General features: G+C 41.9%; 1 protein-coding gene across 1 annotated transcript in view; it reads left to right on the top strand.

The window, feature by feature from the left end:
* Positions 1-17,254, top strand: part of LOC134356744 (interleukin-1 receptor-associated kinase-like 2) — a 68,460-nt gene that overhangs the window by 14,920 nt on the left and 36,286 nt on the right. Inside the window, exon 3 of the mRNA XM_063067836.1 lies at positions 14,205-14,342. Coding sequence (XP_062923906.1) covers positions 14,205-14,342 — 138 coding nt within the window. The remainder of the gene's footprint in view (positions 1-14,204; positions 14,343-17,254) is intronic.

Raw genomic sequence — 17,254 nt, 5'->3', positions numbered from 1 at the left:
ATTATTTTCAAAAGAACGTTCCAGTGGGCTATTATTATTATTATACCTATAAGCCTACTGTGCAGCTCTCCTTAAGTGTTAGGAGTGAAATATAGAATTCAACAGTAAGCCAAACTCCACTCATTTAAACACTGGAGTCAGGATATAGCCCCCCAAGCTTTGGGTGCTAAATTGGCCAGCACTCATTCATACAACTGAATAGAGTAAAACTGAGAGACAACCAGAAAAATACAATAAGCTCTTAATGCAGCAACCTTATGACAATTAAGTTACACATTCATTCGGAGTTAGAAATATATGAAGCTAGATTTGCATGTAAAAAGTCCAAAAGTTATACACAACATAAGTAAACAAAGTTTTAAAGTATTGAAGATTAATATCATATAAGCATTCCTTAAAGTACCAAGCAACACACACAAGATTCTGAAGGAACTCAGTAGGCCAGGCAGCTTCTATGGAAAAGAGTACAGTTGACGTTTCAAGATCAGCCCCTTCAGCAGGACTGGAGAAAAAAAGATGAAGAGTCAGAGTTCGAAGGGAGGGGAGGAAGAAAAACGAGGTGATAGGTGAAACTGGGAGGGGGAGGGGTAAAGTGAAGAGATGGGAAGTTGATTGGTGAAAGAGATACAGGGCTGGAGAAGGAGGAGTCTGATAGAAGAGGACAAGGCCATGGAATAAAGAAAAAGGGGGAGCAGCACCAGAGGGAGGCAATAGGCAGGCAAGAAGATAAGGTGAGAGAGGGAAAAAGGGATGAGGAATGGTGAAGGAGGGGACGGCATTACCGGAAGTTCGAGAAATTGATGTTCATGCCATCAAGTTGGAGGCTACCCAGACGGAATATAAGATGTTGCTTTACCAACCTGAGTATGGTCTCATCACGACAGTAGAGGAAGCCATGGATGGACATGTCGGAATGGGAAGTGAAATTAAAATGGGTGGCCACTGGGAGATACTGCTTTTTCTGGCGGACGGAGTGTAGGTGCTCGGCGAAGTAGTCTCCCAATCTACATCTGGTCTCACCGACATATAGGAGGCCACACCGGGAGCACCGGACACAGTAAGTGACCCCAACAGACTCAGAAGTGAAGTGTCACCTCACCTGGAAGGACTGTTTAGGGCTCTGAGGGAGTAGGTGTGGGGGTAGGTGTAGCATTTGTTCTACTTGCAAGGATAAGTGCCAGGACGAGATCAGTGGGCAGGGATGAATTGACAAGGGAGTCACATAGGGAGCGATCCCTGCGAAAAGTGGGGAGGAGGGAAAGGTGTGTTTGGTGGTGGGATCCCGCTTGAGATGGCGGAAGTTGTGGAGAATTATGTGCTGGACGTGGAGGCTGGTTGGGTGGAAGGTGAGGACAAGAGGAACCCTATCCCTGGTGGGGTTGCAGGAGGATGGAGTGAGGGCAGATGTGTGCAAAATGGAAGAGATGCAGTTGAGGGCAGCGTTGATGCTGGAGGAAGGCAAGCCCCTTCTCTGAAGAAATAGGACATCTCCTTAGTTCTGGAATGAAAAGCCTTCTCCTGACAGCTGATGTGGTGGAGACTGAGGAACTGAGAGAATGGATGGCATTTTTACATATAACAGTGCGGAAAGAGGTATAGTCCAGGTAGCTGTGAGAGTCAGTGGGTTTGTAAGAGACATCAGTAGGTAAGCTGTCTCCAGAGATATAGACAGAGAGATCGAAAAAGGGAAGGGAGGTGTTGGAAACGGACCAGGTAAATTTGAGGGTCGGGTGGAAGTTGGAGGCAAAGTTGATGAAGTTGACGAGTTCAGAATGAGTCCAAGAAGCAGTACCAATGAGGTTGTCGATGCAGTGTAGGAAAAGTGGGGAAGTGACACTAATGTAGGCTTGGAGCATAGACTGTTTCACGTAACTGACAAAAAGGCAGGCATAGCTAGGACTCATGCTAGTGCCCATGGCTACACTTCTTGTTTGAAGAAAGTGGGAGGAGTTAAGAGTAATTATTGAGAGTGAGGACAAGTTCTGCGAGGCAGAGGAGAGTAGTAGTGGAGGAGAACTGATTGGGGCTGGTGTCAAGAAAGAAACAAAGCTTTGAGGCCTTACTGGTGGGGTATGGAGGTGTATAGGGACTGGACAGCTCTTATATTTGTCCCTAAGTTACCAAGGCTGGTTAAACGACGGGTTACACTTGAATCCTAGGGGGACCAATATCCTGGCAGGGAGATTAGCGGGGGCTACTGAGGTGACTTTAAACTCGAATGGTTGGGGGGTGGGAATCAAATTAAAGAGGCTAGGCGTGAGGAGGTTAGTTCACAACAGAGGGATGGGAACCAGTGCAGAGAGACAGAGGGGTGTAAAGTGAGGGTAGAAGCAAAAAGTACAAAGGAGAAAAGTAAAAGTGGCAGGCCGACAAATCCAGGGCAAGCATTAAAAAGGGCCACTTTTCAACATAATTGTATAAGGGCTAAGAGAGTTGTAAAAGAGCGCCTGAAGGCTTTATGTGTCAATGCAAGGAGCATTCGTAATAAGGTGGATGAATTGAAAGTGCAGATTGTTATTAATGATTATGATATAGTTGGGATCACAGAGACATGGCTCCAGGGTGACCAGGGATGGGAGCTCAACGTTCAGGGATATTCAATACTCAGGAGGGATAGACATGAAGGAAGGGGAGGTGGGGTGGTGTTGCTGGTTAAAGAAGAGATTAACGCAATAGAAAGGAAGGACATAAGCCGGGAAGATGTGGAATCGATATGGGTAGAGCTGCGTAACACTAAGGGGCAGAAGACGCTGGTGGGAGTTGTGTACAGGCCACCTAACAGTAGTAGTGAGGTCGGAGATGGTATTAAACAGGAAATTAGAAATGTGTGCAATAAAGGAACAGCAGTTATAATGGGTGACTTCAATCTACATGTAGACTGGGTGAACCAAATTGGTAAAGGTGCTGAGGAAGAGGATTTCTTGGAATGTATGCGGGATGGTTTTTTGAACCAACATGTCGAGGAACCAACTAGAGAGCAGGCTATTCTGGACTGGATTTTGAGCAATGAGGAAGGGTTAATTAGCGATCTTGTCGTGAGAGGCCCCTTGGGTAAGAGTGACCATAATATGGTGGAATTCTTCATTAAGATGGAGAGTGACATAGTTAATTCAGAAACAAAGGTTCTGAACTTAAAGAGGGGTAACTTTGAAGGTATGAGACGTGAATTAGCTAAGATAGACTGGCAAATGACACTTAAAGGATTGACGGTGGATATGCAATGGCAAGCATTTACAGGTTGCATGGATGAACTACAACAATTGTTCATCCCAGTTTGGCAAAAGAATAAATCAAGGAAGGTAGTGCACCCGTGGCTGACAAGAGAAATTAGGGATAGTATCAATTCCAAAAAAGAAGCATACAAATTAGCCAGAGAAAGTGGCTCACCTGAGGACTGGGAGAAATTCAGAGTTCAGCAGAGGAGGACAAAGGGCTTAATTAGGAAGGGGAAAAAAGATTATGAGAGAAAACTGGCAGGGAACATAAAAATGGACTGTAAAAGCTTTTATAGATATGTAAAAAGGAAAAGACTGGTGTAGACAAATGTAGGTCCCCTGCAGACAGAAACAGGTGAATTGATTATGGGAAGCAAGGACATGGCAGACCAATTGAATAATTACTTTGGTTCTGTCTTCACTAAGGAGGACATAAATAATCTTCCAGAAATAGTAAGGGACAGAGGGTCCAGTGAGATGGAGGAACTGAGTGAAATACATGTTAGTAGGGAAGTGGTGTTAGGTAAATTGAAGGGATTGAAGGCAGATAAATCCCCAGGGCCAGATGGTCTGCATCCTAGAGTGCTTAAGGAAGTAGCCCAAGAAATAGTGGATGCATTAGTGATAATTTTTCAAAACTCGTTAGATTCTGGACTAGTTCCTGAGGATTGGAGGGTGGCTAATGTAACCCGACTTTTTAAAAAAGGAGGGAGAGAGAAACCAGGGAATTATAGACCGGTTAGCCTAACGTTGGTGGTGGGGAAACTGCTGGAGTCAGTTATCAAGGATGTGATAACAGCACATTTGGAAAGCGGTGAAATGATCGGACAAAGTCAGCATGGATTTGTGAAAGGAAAATCATGTCTGACGAATCTCATAGAATTTTTTGAGGATGTAACTAGTAGAGTGGATGGGGAGAACCAGTGGATGTGGTATATTTGGATTTTCAAAAGGCTTTTGACAAGGTCCCACACAGGAGGTTAGTGTGCAAACTTAAAGCACACGGTATTGGGGGTAAGGTATTGGTGTGGGTGGAGAATTGGTTAGCAGACAGGAAGCAAAGAGTGGGAATAAACGGGACCTTTTCAGAATGGCAGGCAGTGACTAGTGGGGTACCGCAAGGCTCAGTGCTGGGACCCCAGTTGTTTACAATATATATTAATGACTTGGATGAGGGAATTAAATGCAGCATCTCCAAGTTTGCAGATGACACGAAGCTGGGTGGCAGTGTTAGCAGTGAGGAGGATGCTAAGAGGATGCAGGGTGACTTGGATAGGTTGGGTGAGTGGGCAAATTCATGGCAGATGCAATTTAATGTGGATAAATGTGAAGTTATCCACTTTGGTGGCAAAAATAGGAAAACAGATTATTATCTGAATGGTGGCCGATTAGGAAAAGGGGAGGTGCAACGAGACCTGGGTGTCATTATACACCAGTCATTGAAAGTGGGCATGCAGGTACAGCAGGCGGTGAAAAAGGCGAATGGTATGCTGGCATTTATAGCCAGAGGATTCGAGTACAGGAGCAGGGAGGTACTACTGCAGTTGTACAAGGCCTTGGTGAGACCACACCTGGAGTATTGTGTGCAGTTTTGGTCCCCTAATCTGAGGAAAGACATCTTTGCCATAGAGGGAGTACAAAGAAGGTTCACCAGATTGATTCCTGGGATGGCAGGACTTTCATATGAAGAAAGACTGGATGAACTGGGCTTGTACTCGTTGGAATTTAGAAGATTGAGGGGGGATCTGATTGAAACGTATAAGATCCTAAAGGGATTGGACAGGCTAGATGCAGGAAGATTGTTCCCGATGTTGGGGAAGTCCAGAACGAGGGGTCACAGTTTGAGGATAGAAGGGAAGCCTTTTAGGACCGAGATTAGGAAAAACTTCTTCACACAGAGAGTGGTGAATCTGTGGAATTCTCTGCCACAGGAAACAGTTGAGGCCAGTTCATTGGCTATATTTAAGAGGGAGTTAGATATTGCCCTTGTGGCTCAAGGGATCAGGGGGTATGGAGGGAAGGCTGGTACAGGGTTCTGAGTTGGATGATCAGCCATGATCATAATAAATGGCGGTGCAGGCTCGAAGGGCCGAATGGCCTACTCCTGCACCTATTTTCTGTTTCTATGTTTCTAAACACTTTACTAATAATTAGGAATAAACTTTTACATAATATTAATTCAAAATATTGCTCAGATAGCATTTCTCCTTTTTGAACTAAAGCAACATCTACAGACAATGATTTTGATGGTGCAAACGAAAGGTGACAACACAGATTTGTGTATATGAACTCCATCAGAAACAAAATGGCTGCCCTCCTGACGTGGTTCGACTGAATTTCAAAATTAAAGTCGCAGCACTGTCAAAATAAAAATTCGAAGGGCTATATTTTAAAATAAAAGCCTGAGCACCTGTCCTCTCAGTTATACAATGTGATCAGATTTGTTCAATACTGTAGGAATACTTGTCCCGCCTTACTGAGGTATATACCAGCTGCAAGGAAACCAGAATGCAGAATAAAGAGCTACAGAGAAAGTGTAGGAATATGGTAAGATTAAAGGCATTAACAGTGATTTTATGAGTCCATATTATTTTATCAAGAAGTGAGGTTCTTTTTTAACATTTAAGAATAAATTGGACAGATACATGGATGGGAGGTGTATGGAAGGATATGGTCCGTGTGCAGGTCAGTGGGACTAGGCAGAAAATGGTTCGGCACAGCCAAGAAGGGCCAAAGGGCCTGTTTCTGTGCTGTAGTTTCTATGGTTCTATGGTTCTATGGCACTCTACACTGGGAGAGGGAGAGCACAACTGTGTTTAGCTTTGAAGTCTGCGATGGTGTGCAGACCTTGCCATGGTAAACATGTGTTGTTGGTGGAGCGTTGTGTCTGAGTCTTGTCCCTGTATTGTTGTTTCGCTGCCTTGATGACTTTGCGTACATTGTAGCTACGTTTCTTGAGCTCCTGCTGATTACCGGCAACGTAACCTCTGGTTAGATAGAACTTGTTTAACAAACCAGTTTAGTTTATGCATACAAGATATTGAAGGGTGTGTTTCTAACACAGGCAGATGGGATTAGTGTAGACGGGCAAAAACGGTTGGCGTGGGTGATATGGTCCTTGTTTCTGCGCTGTCATCCTTCAGGACTGAAACAAGTACATACAATTCTCACTAGCTGATGAGCCCAATCAGTTAAAAAGTCTCGAAATGTCATGTTAATACTAAGGTAATTTTTAAAGCACCTTTTGACAGCTTTGCAGAAATTTACGAGGGGTGATTGATAAGTTTGTGGCCTGAGGTAGAAGGAGATGAGTTATACAGCTCTCATTACATGCACATGCAGTTCAACTCTTTGAGTGATTATGCAGAAAGTTTGAAGTTAATAACTCATCAGTTAATAACTCATCAGGGGTGATTGATAAGTTCGTGGCCTAAGGTAGAAGGAGATAAACTATTAACTTTAAACTTTCTGCGCAATCACTCAGAGTTGAATTGCATTTACATGTAACAAGAGCTGTATAACTCATCTCCTTCTACTTTAGGCCAAGAACTTATCAATCACCCCTGCTGTGGACACTTTCTGGATGTCCAAGATCCGTATACTCCATGACCGCTGGACTAAGTGTGTAAATGTAGGAGGGGACTATGTTGAAAAATAAATGTGCTAGGTTTTCTAAAATTGACTCTTTCTACCTTAGGCCACAAACTTATCAATCACCCCTCGTACACAATAAAATCCTGTTTCTCTTTCTCACCTCTGATTTATTTCTTCTATGTTCACCTCACTCAAAAAGCTGGAGGTAGTTTAACATAAGCAAAAAGCTCTTCCAGTGGCTTGGTAGGAGAGTCCATCATGATAAAGATTGAGGGTTTTACCACAAAGATCACAGCCATTAAGCTTTATCTCCAATATTTACTGTTTATTTTTTATTTGAGCTGGGCAGAAGTAGAATAGGTTCTTGGAATAAGAGAATGTTCTTCACTACAAGGAAGTAGGTGTGAGTCCTGTCATTCACTATGGTCATTGCTGATCTAACCTAGGCCTCAACTTTTCTTAAGTAGCCATCAATTCACCAGTCTCTAAACTGAATCTCTATCTCCAGTGTAAATTTCTTGAGTAATCTAGCCTTCACAATCTTCGAAGACTGAGAATTCCACAGATTTGCCAACCGTTGTGGGAAGAAATTCCTATGCATCTGCTTTTAATAGACCATCCCTACCAATCTCATCACTATTTCATCTCATTCTCGCACTAATAGAGACGTCTCTACCATATCATGTCCACTTAAGACCTTGTATGGCTCAGTACAATCACCCTTCATTCTTCTGAACTCCAAAGAAAACAGATCTAAATTTATAGCTGTTCCTGGTAGGAAAAACATCTCATCCCAGGTATAAGGCTAGCAAATTTTTTCTGGTCTGCTGCCAGACCTAGTACCTTCTGCCTTAAATAAGGAAACTAAACTGGACGTAGCACGCTGAGTGTGACCTGGACAACACACTGTGAGGCAATTAATTGGCTGTGGTGCAACCTGTTAAAATGATTACTTATGAACTATGTATGTGAAGTCTGGTAACGATACCTTTAGGGTTATTTACGGTGCTTGCATTGATGATATGGAATAGTGCCGTCTCATCTCCACCCACTCATCATCAACAACTCTACTGTTAGCACCGTTTCAACGTTTAGGTTCCTGGGCATCGTTATCTTTCGGGACCTCATGTGGGAGAACCATATCTCCTTCAGTAACAAAAAGGCTCAGCAGAGGAAGTATCCCTTGCGGCAGTTGGTAAAATTCCATCTTTCCCAGAACATACTGGTGCAATTCTACACTGCCATCCTCACATCAGCCACAAATGTCTGGTTTGATGCAGCATCCTCTCACAATATTGGAAAGCTACAGTGAAATCTCAGGTCAGCAGAAAGGCCACTGGCTGCAGTTTACCATCACTGCAGGATCTGTCCAGGACAAGAAAAATCATTGAGGACACTATCCACCTGGCAAACTGCCTTTTCCAAAAACTCACTTCTGGAAAGCACTACAGGGCCAATAAAAGAAAAAAAAACACGCCATCTTAAAAAGTTTCTTCCCCCAGGCAGTTAATCTGATCAACCATTCTAGTTAGCCCCCCATCCCGCTCTATGTATTACCCCTGTCACTGCACTGCACTGTAAAAGCACTATCACTTTTTATAATGATGTTACTATGTAAATACTTATTGGTATTTAAGTATTTATGCACATTTTATTTCAAAGCTATTCTTTAATCTCTAAGTTAATTTCTTACATTTTTTTTATTTTTATAATCTTTGAATATTGTTTTCTGTTGAATGTTGCAGCAACACACCACAGCAAATTGCTTGTACATGTAAATGTATATGGTGAATAAAGTTGATCCTTGAGTAGTGCTGCTTCTTAACATTACTTGCTATGAGTGGTTTCTTAAAGAGACGGAGGTACTGGCAAAACTATTAATGATTTTCCACGTTGTTCCCTTTGGCAAAGTAGTGGTCAGCCTCAAAAAGACGCCACCTGCATGATGAAGGAACTTCTGCGCTGAGGCTAAGTAGCAAGTTCCTGGATCTTGATCCAACCACGTTTCAGTCATAGAGTTATAGAGAAGTACAGCACAGAAACAGGCCATTCAGCCCATCTAAGCCATGCCAAAACCATTCAAACTGCCTGTTCTCATGGATCTGTACCCGGACCATAGCCCTCTGTACCACTACTATCTATGTACCTATCTATACTTCACTTAAACATTGAAATCAAGCTCACATTCTCCACTTGCGCTGGCTGCACATTCCACACTCTAACGGCCCTTTGAGTGAAGAAGTTTCCCCTTAAACTTTTCGCCTTTCATCTCTAACCCACGACCTCCGGCCTCAGTGTGGCCTCAGTGGAAAAGGCCTGCTTGCATTTACTATTCTGTACCCCTCATAATTCACCCCTATCAAATCTCCTCTCAACCTTCCATGTTCTAAAGAATAAACTCCTAACTTATTCAATCTTTCCTTATAACTTGTGTCCTCCAGACCCAGCAACATCCTTGTAAATTTTCTCTGTACTCTTTCAAACTTATTTACACCTTTCCTGTAGGTAGGTGACCAAAACTTCACACAATAGTTCAAATTAGGCTTCATCAACGTCTTACACAACCTCAGCATTACATCCCATCTCCTGGACTCAAAGCTTCAAAAACTGCCATGAGTCGCTCCCCTTTTATACTCGATCAGAGAACCTGAGTGAATTATGTCTTCTCAAAATGCTGCTCAAAGCAAAATTTGGTATTTGAACCCTGAAGGTTAGTACTTAATATACCAGACTTGGATGCTGTGTGACTTAGAGTGGAACTTAGTAAAATCTCCTCTTTGATTTAACTAACTTGTCAGGGTCTCTGGGATTAGATTGCCACAGTGTGTAACCATATAACTCACAAAGCTCCAACAGGAAGGATCTTGCAGTGCTTGCAGGCAGCTCGGAGAAAGGGTCGAGATCCAGGCATGTTCAACATTAACCTAAAAAATCAGAACTACTTTTTATTCTGGAAATCGGGGTTCACCTTACCTCAAAATATCAAATCAAACTATATGAAGTTTGATTATCATTCAAACTATACATAGATATAGCTGAACGAGACAGTGTTCTTCTGGGGCCAAGATGCAAAACATTCAAAATAGCAAGCAGACATTCAAAAATCGTGAGTAACATAATTCAGATATTGAGCAAAGAAGCATATTCATTTAAAAATAAAACATATATAGTCCAAGATCCTGACAACAATGTGCATCAATTGATGGTACAGTGTCCCTGCAATTCAGTCTGTCATTCCACCGCTTGAACATGGGAGGGCAGCACCAATGGGTGAGGCCAGGCCCCGGCCGAGCTCAACCATGCTGTTAGTCAACCATGATGTTAGTCCTGACGAAGGGTCTCGGCCTGAAACGTCGACTGCGCCTCTTCCTATAGATGATGCCTGGCCTGCTGCGTTCACCAGCAACTTTGATGTATGTTGCTTGAATTTCCAGCATCTGCAGAATTCCTGTTGTCAACCATGCTGTCGTGCTTTCACATCCCTCACCAGGTTGGCAGCAGCGGGAAAGCCTGAGGTTTGAGGCCTAGTTCTTGCTACAACTGAGGCTACGCTGCTCCCATGACGACTGTCCCGCTACCAGACAAGGGTAACAGGCCTGCGGCAACTTGTATTATCACTGTCCAACAGAGTCTTGCAATTGCGAGTGAAATGTCCGAGACAATCTCCCACGGTTAACTGCACCAACTCCAATGCTTCCAATTTCAAGTTTCAGTACAGTATTTACTGCAAATGAGGAAATGTGATATATAAAGCAGCAATAAAGATGAACAATGTTTTTGCTTAGCCTCTTAGTTCTGCTGATTGTTAAGCTTTTACTTCGTTGTGATAACAAGAAATTATGAGAACTGAAGAGAGTGAAGTTGGTTTTAGTTCTGCAAAAATAAGATCCTCAATTTGGAAACTTAATAAAAACGCCCTTTTGCCCTGATTATTTTCTTATCTGTGCTGAGGGTGTGATCATTTGGTATATTGCTAAAGGACCGAAACAACTCCTGTTCCCTTTTTAAAATTTCTAAATTTATCCAGGTCAGATGGTTATACTACATAATGTTTCAGTCAACATTTACATCATAATTCCAATAATTCCAATGACCACATATATACAGTACTGTGCGAAAATCTTAGGCACCCTAGATGTTTTATGGCCTCCACAGAGCCCTGATCTCAACATTATCAAGGCGGTCTAGAATTACCTGCAGAGACAGAAGCAAGCAAGACAGCCAAAGTCTGCAGAGGAACCGTGGCAAGTTCTCCAAGATGCTTGGAACAACCTACCAGCTGATTTTCTTATAAAACTGCACAACAGTGTACTTAAGAGAACTGATGCAGTTTTAAAGGCAAAGGATGGTCACACCAAATATTGATCTGATTTCATTTTTTTTACTGTTTATTGCTCTTTATAGTATTTTTTGATACTTAAAATTTTTCATTTCATTATTTTTGAAAGCATCATCACTTTACAGAATTTATTTTACATGTGCCTAAGACATTTGCCCAGTACTGTACACCTTGAGTAAATAGTTCATGAGGTTTTAAACTGAGTTCTAACCAATTACTATGTCATTGTGGGAGGACTCGAAGCTATGCCTTTGTAGTGGTTGCATCCCGTTGCAGCACCTTTCTCGTTGCATTGTCCTACACCTCAGACCATGCTGATTTGCAGCATTCCATCAAGGACCATAACAGCCTCTGGAATTCCAGTGGCTCCCAGATGTGGCCAAAGACATTGACAGTTGGCTGCTTGTCTCAGTGTTCATACCTGGGAATAGTCTGCACAGCACATAATCCTGTGGTATGTGGCTTTTTGGGACAAACTCAAATGTGTACCTCTTCATCTCTTCGCAAATGTTTCCGGTAAATGCATGTGCCAAAAGGAGATGGGCATTTCCGGCATATCCATCACAAGGGCAGCACGTTGCTCTCTACCATGATGCCAGGGACATTGATGAAATGAAGCTTGCCACTAACTTGTGTCAGGAATTCTAAGCTATGAATCATCAAATCTTTGAGGGTATCTTTCTTTTGTTCCTTTGCCTCTGGCCACAAAATCGAGCCTGTTTCTCTCTCCGAAGCTGCTGGCTTACCTCCCATGTATTTTTTATGCTTTGTATTTTTATTTCGGTATCCAACTCAATGATAAACATAGACACATCTGGTTATAGAGCTATACTCACTGGGTGGCAGAGGCTGTGTACTTGCGTCAGTGCAGGACAAGCCCTTTGATGACGCTCTGGGTTGGGAATGTTTCACTCATTTGCATTAGGGGCATACAAAACGGCCACATCACTCAACCTTTCCCACTACCGAAAAGCAAAGGGAAAAGGATTATTTCCGACTTCAATCAAAAAGTGGTGGCATAGTTAGCACAACGGCAGCCAACTGTAAGATCAGGGTCCAGTTCCCACCATTATCTGATAGAAGTTTATACATTCTCCCCATGACCACATGAGTTTGATCTGGATGCCCCCACAGTCCAAAGACATACAGTTGTGGGCATGCTATGTTGGCACCCAAAGCATAGCATCACTTGTGGGCTGCACAGTGCCATCTAGGTACTGACTCGATTTGATGCAAACAACACAATTTACTGTATGTTTTATTGAACATGTGATAAGTAAAGCTGATCTTTAATTTTTTAAACATTTAGGTACTCTGATATTCTCCATTGCCCTTCAGCCTTCTTTATTGTATTAAAAAGGGAATTCAATCCATGTGTGTCAAGTATTCAGCTTCTTGAGACAAGTAGATCACTGGGTGGAACTTTCCATTTTTATGAGGATGTAAAGCTTCCTCTAATTTTGGGTGTTGGAAATCAGAGTTTGCTTGGAGGACACATGAAGAGGGTTTCAGATTAGTTGATAAACTAAGTGATTTAAATGCTCTTTTATTGAAAATATAATTTAAAAGATGTAGAAATCTCTGGGTTTGGATTGTCATTGATAACTGGGATAGCATTCAATTTTTAATTTAAATCTCGTTTCATGCAAATTTTTCAATAAGGATTACATGGTGTTGAATCCTGATGCTTTTGCGATCAGAAATTCTTTGGAAGCCAAGAATATGGCATAAAATCTGTTGCTTACAATCATTTTTTAAAGTTTTATGAGAGTGGAAAACAAACAAAGAGAGAGCTGAGAAATCACATAAATGAAAAAGGTAAAAAAGGTAGTTGTGGTTTTCTCATTCTCAGACTAGATTTAACAAACATACCAGTGCAATCAATTTACCTATAAAATAGCCAGACTCAAGTGACGTGACAACTGTTACAGGACAAATAAGAAGCTTCTAGAAAACTACAGAAGCAACCATAATTGCTGGAAAATTCACTGAAAAATTATATGTATATAGGTGATTATATAAAAATACAAACAAGCATAGAAAAGTTAAGCTACAAGAAAAATAGCAATTCTGCACCACCATCCAACAATGGGGATGGAGTCCATTGAACTGAACTGAAATGCCTTTATTTCTTACATCCTTCACATACATGAGGAGTAAAAATCTTTATGTTATGCCTCCATCTAAATGTGCAATGTGTAATTTATAATAATTTGTAATAAATAGTATGTACAACAGGACAGTAAATATAGCATAGAAATACAATTGTATCAGCGTGAATTAATCAGTCTGATGGCCTGGTGGAAGAAGCTGTTCCAGAGACTGTTGGTCCTGGCTTTTATGCTGTGGTACCATTTCTTGGATGGTAGCAGCTGGAACAGTTTGTGGTTGGGGTGACTCAAATTCCCAATGATCCTTCAGGCCCTTGTTACGCACCTGTCTCTGTAAATGTCCTGAATAGTGGTAAGTTCACATCTACAGATGCGCTGGACTGTCTGCACCACTCTCTGCAGAGTCCTGCAAGTGAGGGAAGTACAGTTCCTATAACAGGCAGTGATGCAGCCAGCCAGGATGCTCTCATTTCTGCCCCTGTAGAAAGTTCTTATGATCTGGGCACTTATGCCAAACTTCTTTAACTGTTTGAGGTGAAAGAGGCACTGTTGTGCTTTTTTCACCACACAGCCAATATGCACAGTCCACGTGAGATCCTTGGTAATGTATATGCCGAGGAACTTAAAGCTGTTCGCCCTCTCAACCCCAGATCCCTTGATGTCAATAGCGGTTAGCCTGTCTCCATTCCTTCTGTAGTCCACAACCAGCTCCTTTGATTTTGCAACATTGAGGGAGAGGTTGTTTTCAGGGTGATGATGTCTTTTCTGTAGGCTGCCTTGTTATTATTTGAGATAAGGCCAATCGATATACGTTTGTAGTATCATCAGCAAATTTAATTAGCAGATTGGAGCTGTGGGTGACTGGGTGGTAAGATTCATTGTCAATATTAAGGGCTTACTAGCTTTAAGTACGTTATAGCATTAATAGTGAATCTTATCTTTCAGGGACATCGGAAGATTCATTCATTGCTCAGCCTGCTTCCTCTCACATACCTCTGCCAGAAACTCCCGAGATGCCTCAGTCTTCAGTTTCCTCCAGACCACTTCTGGATTATGTGGCCAATGTGGACTCAGATGTCAATGGTAATTATATTAATTCTTGGCAGTTATCAGTGAGATGGATTGGGTCAGGAAAATATGCGAGCTGGATTCAGTATAACCTCTTTATTCTGTTCATGTGAAGCTGTCTCGGTTTCACAAGGTTTACTGAATCACATGAAGCACATTTAGTTGCGTCCCCACAGAACAATGTGGAACGAAACAATTAACCCCACATACATTCAATAATCTTGTTACACTGTCACACAGACAGGTAAGATAGAAACATGTAATAGGATAGGAGGCACAGATCGAGCGGACAGACAGAGACATTTTCCTAGGGCAGAAATGGTTAATATGAGGGGGCATAATTTTAAGTTGACTAGAGGAAAGTATAGGGGGAGGTCAGAGGTAAATTTTTTCACACAGTGAGTGGTGGGTGCGTGGAGCACCGAGCTTCAAGTTAGAGGCAGATGCAGTTAGGGGTACTTAAGAAATTCTTAGATAGACACATGGATGATAGAAAAAATGGGCTATGTGGGAGGGAAGGGTTAAAATGATCCTAGAGATGTTATGAAGTTGGCACACCATTATGAGCCAAAGGTCCTGCAATGTGCTGTAGTGTTCTATGTTCAATGATCTACTTAACAAGCCAGATGTGTCCAGTCTTATTATGAAATGTGTGGTAAAAGGAAAATGTGAGGGAATCGTCAATGAAGTGCAATAAACTGAGATTATACAGAGTGGGTCTTGTCAGATTTACCAGTTTATACTTTAACCTAATTTGTGAGAGTTGTTCATGACAACAACAAACCACTATTGGTAAAAGTATCATGGTTACAATAGACTTAATTTCAGCATAAAGGAGCAACAATAAATAAAGATGATAAACCCAGTGCCCTTCTCATAATCTGGTGGCTAGTAGCACAGGTCTTTATTTCAATATGCTGTGCCAAGTTCTTTCTGGTTACACTTATGTTATTGTGATTTATTTTTTTTCTCTTTGATCTTGCATTCTTCCAACCCCTAGTTTCCAGAGCAACTTTACCCTTGTCCCTTTCAAAAATACATTAATACATTTTGTATTTCAGCCAGACCATCACCAATGCCCCATACCCTTTGTTATCAAGGAAGAGGAGGTGAGGAACTTGTTCAGGAAGCAAAAATATCAAGCAGGCTGCTGGCCCTGATTCTGTTTCCCCTGTCATCTTTAAACACTGCACTAACCAGCTGTAGTCTGCACAGACACTTTCAATCGGTCTCTTAAACTATGCACAGTTCCAGCGTATTTCAAGAAATCTGTTATTTCTCGAGTCCCCAAAAAAATCAACCATCATTGGACTCATTGACTACAGACCAGTTGCACTCACATCAGTCATAATGAAGACTTTTAAAAGGCTAGGCAAGTCACTTCTCAAAACATAACTCAAAATTTTCTGAATTCCCTGCAGTTTGGTAACAGATTTGTAGATGATCCAGTCAACATCGATCTGGACTTCATGCTTAATACCTGTAAATGTATATGGTGAACACAATTGATCCCTGATCCTTGATCTTGCTAGCCCCATTTTTTCTGCAGATTTAGCCAATACACCTGTTAAATTTCTTGTAGACTGAACTACTCCTTTAATGTTCTCCTCTATGAATTGTCTAGCATTCTATCAGAAATTTTAATTGAAGTGGCCCTATAGTTTCAACACTTTCCTTGTTCTGTCTCTTAACAAGGACAGAGCACAGATTTCAAATGCTTTGTCAAGCACGTTCCTGGAAGATGTAGTATACTGTCGAACATAGAACACCACAGACTTTTTAACTTTCTCCAAGATCAATCTAATCTTTCCTTCCTACATTGATCTTCATTTTTTCAATTATCCATGTGCCTAAGGGTTTTTTAAATGCCCCTAAAATATCTGCCTCTACCACCACCACTCCATGTGTAAAAAATACTTGACCTCTGACATCCCCCAATACGTTCCTCCAATCACACTAAAATTATTACCCCCTCATATTAGCTATTCCCACCCTGGGAAAGATCCTCTGGCTGTCCACTCCATCTATGCTTCTTATCATGTTGAATACCTCTATCAAATCACCTCTCATCCTTCTTCGCTCCAGGGAGAAAAAGCTCAACCTCTCCTCATAAGACAGGTCCTGTTCAGGTTACGACAGGGCTATCTTCCTTTGATCTGTTCATAACCAGGACAGTTCAGATGCTCAGCCTCCCAGATGCTGAGCATCTATGTCTGGGCTGTATGTAAGACAGGGGTCCGTGACCTGGGGAGGATGTGTAGTTATTCTGTTCCAGGCTATCGGTCTGCTTCAAAATAATATCAGAACCATGATTTTTACATCTTGCAACTTTTAGCAAGATACTGTTTCAGTACATTAATTGTAGTTCGCACTATTTCCAACTTAACTTTCCAGTCTGTTTTGCTTTATAATCCATGAACCAATCCGTGTTGTGTTTGCCTCAACATTCATTGCAACAAAGAGTCGTAGAAAATACAGCACAGAAAAAGCCCTTTGGCCCACCTAGTCCATGTTGAACCACTTAAACTGCCTACTCCCATCGACTTGCATCAGGACCATAGCCCTCCATGTCCCTATCCAAGCTTCTCTTAACTGTTGAAATTGAGCGCGCATGCACTACTTGCATTGGCAGCTTGTTCCACACTCTCATGTCCCTCTGAGTGAAAATGTTTCCCCTCAAATTCCCTTAAACTTCTCACCTTCCACCCTTAACCCAAGACACCTAGTTGTAGTCTCACTCAACCTCAGTGGAAAAAGCCTGCTTGCATTTACCCCATCCACAGTATGCCCCTCATAATTTTGTATACCTCTTAATCTTCAACGTTCCAAGGAATAAGGTCCTAACCTATCCAATCTTTCCTCATAACTCAAGTCCTCCAGTCCCAGCAACATCCTTCATAGTCTTTCAACCTTATTTACATCTTTCC

The sequence above is a fragment of the Mobula hypostoma genome, chromosome 15, assembly GCF_963921235.1.
Source record: "Mobula hypostoma chromosome 15, sMobHyp1.1, whole genome shotgun sequence".
NCBI lineage: Eukaryota > Metazoa > Chordata > Chondrichthyes > Myliobatiformes > Myliobatidae > Mobula > Mobula hypostoma.
This window is presented reverse-complemented; position numbering and strand designations above follow the sequence as displayed.